A 14585-nucleotide genomic window follows, 5' to 3' on the forward strand; every position below is an offset into this window, starting at 1 on the left:
AAGCCATTGAAGAGACTGGATCAGTAAGAACTGAACCAGGTGAGGACTGAACCCATCAGCTGATCAAGGAGAAGAGGCACAGAAAGGGGATGGTGTGGTTAATTGTGTCAAAGGCTGACAAGATTGAGAAGGATGAAGAGAGAGAGCGCACATGCTTACATTTGTGACTCTGAATTTGTAATTGAAAGGTTAATTGAATAGTTATCGTTGGATTGCCAGCTAAAGGATCTAAAGCTAAAATTCCCAAATGTCATCTTGGAATTAAATATTTATTCATAGGTATTTATATGTACAAGCACTTGTCAAATGTTCATATCAAAGCATTGAATGTACTGAACTATGCCAAAGCACTAATATAATATTGAACAAGTAAATATTTAGTGGCATGAAGAATGAAGTGAACCGATTGCATTAGGCTTTTCTTTTCATTGCCAACTTGCACAAGCCTCTCAATGTAGAAAGAGTGTAGATCCGGATAAATATTATTGTAGCTGAATGCTCTAAATAACATTAAGAATGCAAGAATTGGGTTGTGATTGTATATATTACAGCAAAGTTCATATTGTGTTTTCTAGTTTTGTAATTAAATATAATTAACAGACTGTAGAGATATATTAAAAGCTCCAGCACCTCCTCCTCCACCCCCCACCCTTCCTGCCTCCCCCACATCCCATCATAGACAATGTAGTGACACGATGCAATATACAGGAGAGCAGACCTAAACTCTCGACTTGACTGGCACTTGGACTCAGATGGCATGATTCCAAGCTTGGTTGGTTGGCAGTTGCAGCATTGATGGATGCTGAAGCGGTTGATCAACAGGGAGGGAGGCAGGAAAAAACAAATTAGATGGCAGCTGGGGGTTATTGTAAGAGTGGCATTTTGCCAGACCACAGAGATGCTAATTTTACCCCTTTGGACCAGCATTAGAGACATCTAATCACAAGAGACATCAGCCTTTGAAAGCTCTTGCAATAGGCTTCTGTCTTTCAATCCCTGATGTACATGTTGTTTAAGTGGTTTGGATGCGTACTCATTCCATTTTCTCTCCTGTTAGTCCTCTGTCTTCAACTGAACAGAGAAGCTGGTGACCCTTGTTGTTCCTGTATTATCTTACAAACATAAATCACAGAACAGAGTAATATCATTATCCAGCACAGGAGGTGACCATTTGGTCCATTATGTACTGGCTCTTTGAAAGAGCTATCAAATTAGTCTTACTACTCACTCTTTCACCATAGCCCTGCAAATGTTTCCTTTTCAAGTAAGTATTCAATTCTTTTTAAAAGTTGCTATTTTATCTGCTTCCACCATCGTTGTAGGCAGTGCATTCCAGATCATTGCCACTCTCTCTGGTGCTTTTGGTAGGTTAAAACCTCCATTAAGATAATCCAATAACTATATGAATTAAAGCCGATCCAAGTGTCCCAGTTGGAAGTACTATCATTGCTATCAGTTGCTCCAATAGAGATAACAAAAATTCCTATCAGAAGGGAAGGACCTCAATCATTACCTTCCCCTAAAAAAATTCAGTTATCTGAAAGGATTTCCTTTTGACTTTGAGAGTGCTGGGAAAAGAGCAAAAACATGATGTAATGTTTGTGTTTCTGAATTCATTGGTTATGATGTTGTTGTTCTTCGTAGATAAACAATGGAAATTCAGATATCAGGATGAGAATGAGAAGAAACACTGGAGGCCAGTTCCAAATATAGATGAAGCAGCTCTTGGACCCGTGTAGAGTTATGACCCAATGATTTGTGTGTGTCAGCTCTCTTCCTGTTCCTGACCTAAGGTTCAACAGACCAATTTTGCTGCCACTACACACCTTCAGATATGCACCAACGCAGAAGTGTCACAGTTTCTCAGGAGTCAGTTTGGGCATCTGACTGCAGACTACATTAAAGCCAAGAGACACAAGACTACTGTCAGTGGGTAGTCACATGTTGTATGAGCTTCTTCTGTGTCAGCTGTGACTCAGTGATGGCACTCTCTCCTCTGAGTCTGAATATTGTCCATTCAAGCCTTACTCCAGGGGCTTGAGCACAAGATCTGGGCTGACACCACAGCGATGAAGGTGCCATCATTTGGATGTGATACCACACTGACCATGCCCACCCTCCCTCTCAGGTGGGTGTGGAAGATTTCAACGAGCTATTTATAGAAGAGCAGGGGAGCTTCCCCCAATGTCCTGCTATAAGACTATAAGACATAGGAGCAGAAATTAGGCTATTCGGCCCATTGAGTCTGCTCCGCCATTCAATCATGGCTGATAAGTTTCTCAACCCCATTCTCCCACCTTCTCCCCGTAACCTTTGAGCCCCTTACCAATCAAGAACCTATCTATCTCGGTCTTAAATACACTCAATGACCTGGCCTCCACAGCCTTCTGTGGCAATGAATTCCATAGATTCACCACTCTCTGGCTAAAGAAGTTTCTCATCATCTCTGTTCTAAAAGGTCTTACCTTTACTCTGAGGCTGTGCCCTCGGGTCCTAGTCTCTCCTACTAATGGAAACATCTTCCCCATGTCCACTCTATCCAGGCCTTTCAGTATTCTGTAAGTTTCAATCAGATCCCCCCTCATCCTTCTAAACTCCATCGCGTATAGACCCAGAGTTCTCAAACGTTCCTCATATGTTAAGCCTTTCATTCCTGGGATCGTTCTCATGAACCTCTTCTGGACCCTCTCCAGGGCCAGCACATCCTTCCTGAGATATGGGACCCAAAAATTGCTCACAATATTCTAAATGTGGTCTGATCCGAGCCTTATAAAGCCTCAGCTGCACATCCCTGCTTTTATATTTTAGTCCTCTCGAAATAAATGCCAACATTGCATTTGCCTTCCTAAATACCAACTCAACCTGCAAGTTAACCTTAAGAGAATCCTGGACTAGGACTCCCAAGTCCCTTTGCACTCCAGATTTCTGAATTCTCTCCCCATTTAGAAAATAGTCCATGTCTCTATTCTTCCTAGCAAAGTGCATGACCTCACACTTGTCCACATTGTATTCCATCTGCCACTTCTTTGCCCATTCTCCTAACCTGTCCAAATCCTTCTGCAGCCTCCCCGCCTCCTCAATACTACCTGTCCCTCCACCTATCTTTGTATCATCTGCAAACTTAGCCAGGATGCCCTCAGTTCCTTCACCTAGATCATTAATGTACAAAGTGAAAAGTTGTGGTCCCAACACTGACCCCTGCGGAACTCCACTAGTCACCGGCCGCCATCCTGAGAAGGACCACCTTATCCCCACTCTCTGCCTCCTGCCAGACAGCCAATCTTCTATCCATGCTAGTACCTTGCCTCTAACCCCATGGGCTCTCATCTTACTGAGCAGCCTCCTGTGCGGCACCTTGTCAAAGGCCTTCTGGAAGTCCAAGTAGATAACATCCATTGGTTCTCCTTTGTCTAACCTACTCGTTACCTCCTCAAAGAATTCTAACAGATTTGTCAGGCATGACCTCCCCTTGATGAAACCATGCTGACTTTGCCTGATTTTACCATGCACTTCCAAGTATTCTGAAATCTCATCCTTAATAATGGACTCGAAAATCTTACCAACGACCAAGCTCAGGCTAATTGGCCTGTAATTTCCCATCTTTTGCCTCACTCCCTTCTTAAACAGGGGGGTTACATTAGCGATTTTCCAGTCCTCTGGGACCCACCCTGTCTCCAGTGATTCCTGAAAGATCACCACTAACACCTCCACTATCTCTTCAGCTATCTCCTTCAGAACTCTGGGGTGTAATTCATCTGGTCCAGGTGATTTATCCACCTTCAGACCTTTCAGTTTTCCTAGCACCTTCTCCTTGGTAATGGCCACCATACTCACCTCTGCCCCCCCGACTCTCTTGAACTTTGGGGATGTTACTCGTGTCTTCCACCGTGAAGACTGACGCAAAGTACCTATTCAGATCATCCGCCATTTCTTTGTTCCCCAATACTACTTCTCCAGCGTCATTTTCCAGCGGCCCAATGTCCACTTCTGCCTCTCTCTTACCCTTTATATATCTAAAAAATCTCTTTCAATCTTCTTTTATATTACTGGCCAGTTTACCCTCATATTTAATCTTCTCCCTCCTTATTTCTTTTTTAGTTGTCCTCTGTTGGTCTTTGTAGGCCTCCCAATCCCCTGGTTTCCCACTGCTCTTCGCCACATTGTATGCTTTCTCTTTAGCTTTTATGCTCGTCAGCCAGGGTTGCCTCGTCCTCCCTTTAGTATGCTTCTTCTTCCTAGGGATGAATTTTTGCTGTGTCTCCCAAATTACTCCCAGAAACTCCTGCCATTGCTGTTCCACTGTCTTTCCTGCTTGGCTCATCTCCCAGTCAATTCTGGCCAGCTCCTCCCTCATGCCTCTGTAGTTGCCTTTATTCAACTGTGATACCGTTACATCTGATTCCAGCTTTTTCCCCTCAAATTGCAGGGTAATTTCTATCATATTATGATCACTTCCTCCTAAGGGTTCCTTCACCTTAAGCTTCCTTATCAAATCTGCCTCATTACACATCACTAAATCTAGAATTGCCTGTTCCCTAGTGGACTCCACCACAAGCTGCTCCAAAAAGCCATCTCGTAGACATTCCACAAATTCCTTTTCTTGGGATCCACTACCAACCTGATTTTCCCAGTCTACCTGCATATTGAAATCCCCCATGATCACTGTAACCTTGCCTTTCTTACACGCCTTTTCTATCTCCTGGTGTATCTTGTGCTCCACATCCTGACTACTGTTCGGAGGCCTGTACATAATTCCCATTATGGTTTTTTCACCTTTGCGGTTCCTCAACTCTACTCACACAGATTCTACATCATCTGACTCTACGTCATTTCTTGCTATCGATTTAATTTCATTTCTTACTAACAAAGCAACCCCAACCCCTCTGCCAACCTGCCTATCTTTTCGATAGGATGTATATCCTTGGATATTTAGCTCCCAGTCCTGATCCCCTCGCAGCCATGTCTCCGTGATGCCCACCACATCATACCTGCCAATTTCAATCTGCGCCACAAGCTCATTTACCTTATTTCGTATACTGTGTGCATTCAGATATAACACCTTCAGTCCTGTATTTCCCATCCCCTTTCTCATTGTTGTCCCTTTATCTGATGTGCTTGGAGTTAGATTCCTAGCCCTTTCCAAACACTCTGTCCTATTTTGTGTTCTGGGGACTTTAATAACCTCTCCTGGCTCTCCTTTCTTTTCAGTTTTTTCATAATTTTCCATGAAGTTGAATCCACCCCCCCACACGCTAACCTGCTGCTTTGTTTCCCATTAGTCATACTTCTTGGAGTTTTACCCTTCCCTCCCACCCCACTTTCTAGTTTAAAGTCCTGTTGACCACCCTATTTACCCTTTTCGCTAGAACATTGGTCCCAGATCGGTTCAGGTGGAGACCAGCCCAATGGTACAGATTCCTCCTGTTCCAATACTGATGCCAGTGCCCCATGAAATGGAACCCCTCTTTCCCGCACCACTCCTTTAGACATGTGTTTAATTCCCTTATTCTCGCGTCCCTATGCCAATTTGCACGTGGCTCGGGTAGTAATCCGGAGATTATAACCCTTGAGGACCTGCCAGTATTTATCCCTCAACCGAAATTATTTTAAAAAATGGATTGTCTGGACATTACCACACTGCTGTTTTTGGGACGCCAGTGTGTGCAAATTGGCTGTCATGATTTTTTTTTACATTACAACGGTAGCTGCACTTCCAAAAAGCACTTAATTGGCTGCAAAGTGCCTTAGGCTGTCTTGAGATTGAGAAAGGCACTTTTTACTACAAGTATTTCTTTCTTTTATACAAATCCAGTTGTGGTGATAATTTTCCAAACATGCATTGATGATGGGAGATGTTCCCTGTCGCCAGAATATGGTAGAAAAGATGTGGGAACACAGTCAATTAAATAAATATTATTCTTAGGAGAGTTGCTTGTTGCTAGCCTGTCTAACTGCACTCCACAGTGAAGCAGCCAGGTGTAGTATTTTGCATTCTGGCTGTGTAAGGAAATTAATCATTTTTTTTCCCAATATTACTGTGGGACACTGTGATGCAGGCTTGTGGGGTCTGTGTGTACGTTAGTGTGTGCATGTGTGTATGTGACTAATTTAATTAAACTGAAGACAGTCAGACTGCAAGGTTTAAATCATCAAAGGATTAGGTGTAAAAGCAGAAAATTTGAAGTGGAGATGAACAAGCTAAGATGGGATACAAGTGAATACAACATGAATCGGAAATTGCATTAGGAGATAAATGAGGAGTTGAATTTTTAACTGTTGAATTTCAAAGAGAAATAAAAGGAATTTTTACAACTGGTAAAGACCATAAATGAATAAAGCAAAGTTATTAAGTTTATTTTTCTCAAAAACAGTGTTCATAAAGACAACATTAAAGATTTTTATATTCTGGGAAAGGTAACTTCCAAAGAAAGTTAAGAACAATGGGTTTAAAGGTGAAAGAGAAAAAACAGATTTAAGGGAAGATTGAAAACTGTATGGGCGGTGTGGCCATGTGACATTTTGAAGAGTGTGCAGTGTGAGGTCAGACCTGTGAAATAAGCAGACTTTAGCCACCTCAGAGAAGTTTTTGTTTGTTTTCCAGAAAGCAAGGTTTTGTTACAAGCCTTAGGTTGTCGAGTGAGAGGGGGAGAGAAGCCCATGAAATACCTCCCCTGTAGCAACAATGGGTGCCATGTGGTAATATTACTTAATTTTTTATAGATTAAGAATCTGCAGGGACGGTTGCCTGGAAAAGGGTGTCTATTTGTGAGTCTAACTTAGTAGAAATCTTTTGGGAAAGGTTGTAAGACTAAATTTAACTGTGTAACTAATTTTGATAATAAATGTTTTAATTCAATATTTTAAATCTCCAAAAGTGGTAGTGGAATCTTTACTTCTGACTTCAGTCCACATCCCTTCTTGTAATAAAAATACAAATTGCAAATCGTTGCAATAGCTTGACCAAGTTTCTCTTTGGGATTTGGTCAGCCTGGCAATTACCACCTGCCATATCCTAACAGTTGGGACTGCAACACTGTGAGGGGGGCTCTCGACCCCACATTTTGTGGGCAACGGTCACCCAGCTGTAATTTTGCCTGAATTGGCTGATTAGTGGCTTGCTGTCCTTCATCAGGTTCTCAAAGCTGGAGGTAAATGGAGGGTCTACAGCTTGGAAGAAGTTGAAGCCTGTTGTTTCAGGTAAGAGAGAGAGAGGGTGTCTCTATCTTGAGGTGCCCACACAGGGGCTTCTAAAACTTTCGAATTAAAAAATGGCCACAGCTGCAGGTTTAACGTAATGGAGAGGAAATTCTTCCACAGTGTGACCTATGGCTGCAACTGTAGCCAGGTAGGTTGGGAGGCCTCAAAACCTGGCTGGAGTATTGTATGCTGCCGGGAGACAGCTTCCAGGCAGCTAACTGAGTTCCCAAAGCAGCAGGGGCCCATAGGCTGACATGAAAATCGCAGTTGGCCTCTTAATTGGCCTTTAACTTACTTGAATTGGCTACCCACTACCTGTGGGCAGGTAGCCCTTTTGCCTCCAATCCCGTCTCCGGGAAAATGGCCCAGAGGTGTTGGCAAACCAGCCTGTTGTCCAGCAGTGTGAATTTTTGCAGCCACCTACCTCCGTACTTTCCCCATGTGGGGTTAAAAATTTTGCTCCAAGTTTTGAAGACTCCCAGGTGATCCAATGACCGGCTTAAAAGTAGAATCGTTAATGTGTTTTGCAGAAAGTGATTATGCGTGGTCCCAGGATAGCTTCAAACAACTGCATTTAACTGACTGGTGAGTGGGACCTGTGTCAGCAATGGTCAGAGTGCAATGTGCAGCCAACACAGGTGTCAGATCATTACCCGGAATGTACCGAGTCCATGCAAAAAAGGCCTACCACATCATTTACAAATTCAATGCACATAAGACTAAAACAACGAACCCGGCACACCTCATTTGTAACTTAAATGCTAACAATCTCTTCTAAACGGTGCTATTTTGATGTACAAAGTGTTTTAATTTTGACTCAGCTGGAGTCGAAGGGACTAAGTCAAGTCCAGGGGTGGAATTTTCCCACCGTTGGAGGGGGGAAGTTTAAGAGCGGGCACGCAAAGGCGCACCTTGGATCGGCGCCCCCAATTGGGGGCGCGCCGCCATTTTACATTGGCCCACCCAGCTTGACATCCGCACGAAAGCGCTATGCGCTCCCTGTGAGGGTGGGGGGGTTTCCCTGAGCCGAGAGTGTGCATGCGCACAAAAGAGCGCACTCACCTCCCTGAGGCTAAGTGCTGCCTCAGGGACATCGGCTCCACAATAAAAAATCTGAAAAATGGGAAAAAAAAATTCCCTGACACGTCTCCTCATGTGACACTGTCACATGAGTTGGGACATGTCCATAACTTTTAAATACACGTTAATTACATTTTTAAAAACCTACATGAAACCTCATCCCACCCGTGGCCGCCAAGCCTCCTGCCTGGCCGCCAACCTTAAGGTTGGACGGGTAGGTCCATTAATTAGTTTAATGACTCTGTCAATGGCCTCAATTGGCCATTGACAGGTCGGCGGGCGCACAGCTGATTCTGCTGAGCCCCTGCCTTCCTGAAAATTTAAATGGGGCGGGGTGACGTCGGGAGTTCCACCTGATGTCATCCCGCATCGGCGAGCGGGCTCCGCCCCCTGCTCGCCAACCGGGGAAATCTTGGCCTAGGTCAAGTTTCAAAAACTGGTCATTTCTGAGCAATTAAAGACTAATGCTGACCACAGAAAGAACCGTAGTTCTGCCATTCTCTTGGTTGACAAACCTTCAATAATGAGCTTCAGTGCTGGGAAAATCTTCTTTAAAATACCTACTGCCTGGTAAATTCAAAAGAAATGCATCTCTCGCTACAACATCCTTGAATTTGAGAAATTAATTCAGAAAAATGCTTACACCCATCTTTGACACAGCTGAGGTGTGTACGGCAGTGTCTAGTGAAGAAACTGCACAGAGGACCAGATTCAACAAGGAAGAAGAGGAAGAAGTGCTAGATGCCAGGAGATGACGGTATAAATGCACTGATTCTTCTTGAGGGCTAATGGATTTATTTGATTCCCAGCTGACCACAGCTAGACTGCAAACCTCTGCTGAGGTTTCAAGAGTGGAACTGTCTTACCGACTCTGCTGCTGAGGACTTCGAAGATCACAATTATAAAAGGAAGAGGTTGCGGTCACCAATTGCATGCTCCATTGACAAAAATGTCATATTCATGAGAACAGTGGCCATTCAAATGTGTGAGATGTTGTTTTAACTACTGTTGCACATACATTGAGAATACTGCAAAGTACAAAAGAAAGATTTGCATCTATATTGCATCTTTAATGACCTTAGGACATTGCAAAGTAATTCACAGTCAATGAAGTGCTTTTGAAGTGTAGTCACTGTTGTAACGTAGGAAACACAGCAAATGCAGCATTCCACACAGCAAGATTCCAAAAGCCAGATCATTTATTTAGTAGTATTGGTTGAGGCAACAATATTGGTTAGGACAAAGGCATAAACTCCCTTGCTCCCTTCAACGTAGTGTTGTGGGATCTTTTAAGTCCACCTGAGAGGGCAGACAGAACCTTTGACAGTTCATTACATGCTGGTGCTGCACTGGGAGTGTTAGCTTAGATTTTGTACTCAAGTCTCTGGAGTGGGTCTTGAATGCATGACTCAGAGGCAAGAGAGCTACCAACTGAGCCAAGGCTGACACCTGTAGAATTTACCATAGGAGCACATTACACCCTTAGTTAGTTACATGAAAGAAAGACAGGATATTGCTGCATTCCACATGTTGGTTAGTGAACACTCAAGGCACTTTTACACTATAGCAGTGCAGCCGACTGGACACGTGGGTCTCTCTCTCTCTCTTTATATTCCATGCTGTAAGCATGGCTGGTACCAGGAGCTGGGGGAGCCATGGAAACCAACACTGGTCCATAATTTTCCCCTCAGGATAAGTTGCTGGTATCAGGTCACCGGTTCTGTACATTCTTTGCTCGCCTCTGTACAAAAGGAGAGTTCAGCATACCTATAGAGTCAACACCCAAATTGGAGCCTGAGTTGTGGAGAGCAGCACACAAGATCGTAGTTAACAAGGGGCAGTCGAAAAGTGCAAAGTTTAAGCACCGATGGTTAAGGCTTGTGCTTTCCCTGCACTTAAACCTGTACAGTGACTGTGCAAAAACCTGACAATGGTGATCAAAATAGCAAAAACGTAAGTGAACACCAAGGGAAACAATTTTGAGCAAAATTTAAAACAAATGAATGCAATTAGTTTCAAACCAGGAAGTGTGATAAGTCACAATAACAAAGCAGGTGACCGTTCAGTCCACTTGATCTCCGAACACCATCTCCAATGTCTTTCCAGACGGGATCACGGGATGTCGGCTTCGCAGGCTGGGCCAGCATTTATTGCCAAACCCTAGTTGCCCTTGAGAAGGTGGTGGTGAGCAGCCTTCTTGAACCATATCATGCAGGTACATCCACAGTGCTGTTAGGAAGGGCGTTCCAGGATTTTGACCCATCAAGTGAAGGAATGGTGAGTGACTTGGAGGGGAACTTCCAGGTGGTGGTGTTCCCATCTATCTGCTGCCATTGTCCTTCTAGATGGTAATGGTCATGGGTTTGGAAGGTGCTGTCGAAGGAGAAGGTATGATTCCATGAGGACAGCTATGTCAGGCTGTTGCTTGACTAGTCTGTGAGACAGCTCTCTCAATTTTGGCATTAGGTGTTAGTAAGGAAGGCTTTGCAGGGTCGACAGGGCTGCAATTGATGTTCTCGTTTCCGCTGCCTAGGTCGATGTTGTGACTTTGTGGTGATTTGTTACAACTGAGTGGCCCTGCATTTCAGAGGGCATTTAAGAGTCAGGCTGTGAGCCAGAAGGATGACAGATTTCCTTCCCTAAAGGGCATTATAATCGGCAATGGTTTCATGGTCATCATTGGACTTATAATTCCAGATTCAAAATCCACTATATTCCATGGTGGGATTTGAACCCAGGTCCCCAGAGCATTACCCTGGGTCTCTGGATTACTAGTCCAGCGCCAATACCACTACGCTATCACCTCCCCCATATGCAGCTATCTATCAAATGGGTCCTGTGAGGAGTATCATTTTCTCCCATTTATAGGATACAAATATTGGCAAGGTGCCCATGTGACTTCTCACAGTTTGTCTTTGTGTACATAGCATGCATGGCGCCAAGCTGGTGGATCTCCAATGGTATTGCACACAGTGATTTGTAAGGTCATGTTACTTCACCCAATTGGGGTGTTACACCGTTTTACATGTCATGTTTTATCAGGGCCACTAATTAATGTTGACTGAACCAGTCAAATTGTGTTGTCTCAAATCATTAAAGTGTGACTCAAAGCATATGCACCAGATGATTTAATATAGAAGAAAACACATTGACATTATTTGCCAAAGATTTTGAAGTCATTGATCTGAGAGTGTTAATATTGGTTATCAGACATTGACTGAGGATGCCTAACCTGTTCCAATTTTCTCCCCTTTCCTCTCCTCAAAGTGTTGACTGTGGTGGATTTCCTCAGGTCACAAGTGTAGGTTGTTTGCTTGTCCCATATTTGGGTGTGAGATCCTGCCATGAGTGTTGGGTGGCCGTCGAGCCACAGAGCACAGCAAGGCCCAACCCTAATCCACATAAGTTTATGATATGGGGTGGCTGAATAACAATCAGAAAGGGTGATTCTTGCAATCTTTTCCTTGCAAACCCAAGGGTGATAGGGACAACATTTGCACCCAATTACCGCCTGTTCTTAGATCAGCTGACACAGCTTTTGTACAACTCACTCACTAGGTAAACTCACAATGGAGCACATGCGAACATTCAATAGGAAATGTATTCTCTGTTTTGTATATGCATTTGTATGATCTGCTGTTGAAAATTTGCACAGGATCGTGAGGTTTAAACGTTTCTACAAGAATTACAGCACATCAACATCAGATCTGCTAATGGGCATCTCTAGTTCACAACATGCTGTAAGAGATATTGAATCTTAATTCCTCATTCTGATGAGTATTAAGAAGTGTAAAAATAAAACTCAAATGCTTGCCTATAGCTACAGCTCAGGTGCTATTCTGTACTTGTGGGAATGCTGCAGGGTACAGCAGATACTTGCATTGGTACAGTGCAAACAAAGCAATCCGATGCACTAATACTAAGCCTATGGGGATAATGGATATGAAACAGCATCTGGAAATAATTAGATTTCCTTGCAGATTTGGAGGAAATACTATTGCACAGTATGCGAAACAGCTACAAAGAATGGCTTCTGAAAGGCTCAAACAGCTGTGCAAAAATAGGCAGGGAAAGCGTTTATCACACGGTCTTGAAATTAATGCAAAATTTCAACACAGTTCTGGAAAAAAAAAGAAATATCGCATCACCCTGACATCTTTTCACATGATATTAGCACTTTGAAAAGGCCCAGTGAGAGACAACTCCAGGAGTAAGCATGGATTCAGTACAACACTGGGGGTTGTGCAGTGTATTTTACTGAAAAGAAACATTTGTGCTAAATAGCCAGGTGTCATTGGCCAGTCAATCTTGAAATTGAGCCCACTGCTGGGCTTGTCTGTTCAAATGTTCTGGGAGTTTAGTTGTAAAATGGCTTCCCACAGACCTTTCAAGTTGAGCCCCACTCCTGTCACCATTGGTGAGTTTTACAGCAACCATGTTGATTAAAATTACTGAAGCCTACGTTATTTTTGAAACTTAGCTGGGTTTTACTATATAAAAAAGGTGACCCATTCAACAGGGATGGTGAGTGGGCACACCCCACTGAGAAAGCTTATAGTGTTGGTGTATGGACATATTCTACAGGGATGGTAAGTGGGCATGTTCCATAATGAAGGTGCGTAACATGCTCTGTGGGAATCTGCCTATTGTTCTGCCAATCTTATTGGCATATAACATATTTCCAGTCTTGACAACCAAGGCACAAGCTCAAACTTTGGAGATAGCATATCTCCAGTTTCAGAGAACTGATCTTCTAGAAGACTGAAGAAACTGGGACTCTTTTGCCTTTGAAAATGGTGCTTGAGAGGGAACTTACCAGAAATATATTGTATCATAAACAATAATGAAGAGGTAAACATGGAACACCACGTCAATGGAAGTCAAAATTGCAGGACAAGGAAAAGCTGACTGAAACTGGAGGACAACTATGGTCAGATATCAGGAAGAAATTTTGTCCATAAAGAATAAGCAATGCTTGCACTGAACATTCAGTAAAATTAATGTTGTGAAAAGCATTATTTTTCAAAAGGCTGTGATGGGAAAATTGTAGATTTTTCTTTTCCTTCTTCTACTAACTGTACATCCTGGACTAATAGCAAATTTCTGCTTTTCCTGCGCTCAGGAATTAGGGAACAGAGGGCCTCATCCCACCATCAATCAGCCACTCTTCAGGGTCTCACAGAGCCCATTATAACCAGTTAGCTTTCTTACACTCAACTTCTTTAAAAAAGGAATATCCATCAACTTACTTTTAGAAATTTTGACTGAGTTCACTGCTCCATCTCCTCCTTCACCATAGGCTCGTACTTCCACAATATAGTCTCCCTCGTCGTGAATAGGTATGTTTATATTGTGTCCCACTGTCTGCAACAGTGTACTGTTTACTGTGCCATCTCTTCTGTATAGCACCTAAAAACACAAAAGAAAATTTCATATAATATGATGTTTATTAAAAAAGATCAAGACCTAGGATGGGTGTGATTAGTGGGGAACTTGCAGGTGGTGGTGTTTTCATGTGTCTGATGCCCTTGTTCGTCTGGGTGGCATCACAGAAGCCAGCCTTCAGCCAATTTGATTTGCTTCACATAATATCAAGAAATGGCTGAAGGTATTGGATACAGCAAAGACCATGGGCCCTGACAACATAGCGGCTGTAATGATGAACATTTATGCTCCAGAATGTGCCTGTGCTAAGATGTTCCACTTTGCATCTGCTAGAAGAATTAAAGCATATAAAATTCTTAAAGGGTTTGATATTATAGATACTAGAAGAATGAATCCCCTGGCTGGGGAGTCTAAAACTAGGGATCACAGTCTCAGAATAAAGCGTCGGCCATTTACGACTGAGGTGATGAGAAATATCTTCACTCAAAGGGTTGTGAATTTTGGAATTTTACAGCCCATAGCTTTAGAGCTCCAGTGCAGCATATCTGGGGGGTGGGTTCATGGTGGGGAACCCAAAGATGTGCTGGAGAAACCCAGCCGCCCGGAAGTTCCCAGGCAAGAATGCATGGAAATTGCCCAGGAAAAAATTCCAATTCCAACCACCCAAAAATGCGATTTAAACTGCAAATGTTGGATGGTTCCAACTGTCATACAGCAACAGAAAAAGTTAGATGAACTAAAACCACTTCCGGCTTTTGGGTAACTATTGTACTAACCCACACCGGCAACCCACTGGACTATCCAACTAACTCCCACCCCCACTAAATGTGGCCCTACCCCACCAAGGGACCCCTGACTACCCCCCAGCCCCTCATTACAAACCCACACACCCCCAGAACCCCACAGAGTACACCCTCCCCACC

General features: G+C 43.4%; 1 protein-coding gene across 1 annotated transcript in view; it reads right to left on the reverse strand.

Annotated features, from left to right (window-relative positions):
• The window catches only part of cntn1b (contactin 1b), a 595565-nt gene that overhangs the window by 76125 nt on the left and 504855 nt on the right, over positions 1 to 14585 (reverse strand). The window contains exon 22 of the mRNA XM_078568473.1: positions 13527 to 13686. Coding sequence (XP_078424599.1) covers positions 13527 to 13686 — 160 coding nt within the window. The remainder of the gene's footprint in view (positions 1 to 13526; positions 13687 to 14585) is intronic.

Source organism: Cetorhinus maximus, chromosome 22 (assembly GCF_964194155.1).
Source record: "Cetorhinus maximus chromosome 22, sCetMax3.hap1.1, whole genome shotgun sequence".
NCBI classification, from domain to species: domain Eukaryota; kingdom Metazoa; phylum Chordata; class Chondrichthyes; order Lamniformes; family Cetorhinidae; genus Cetorhinus; species Cetorhinus maximus.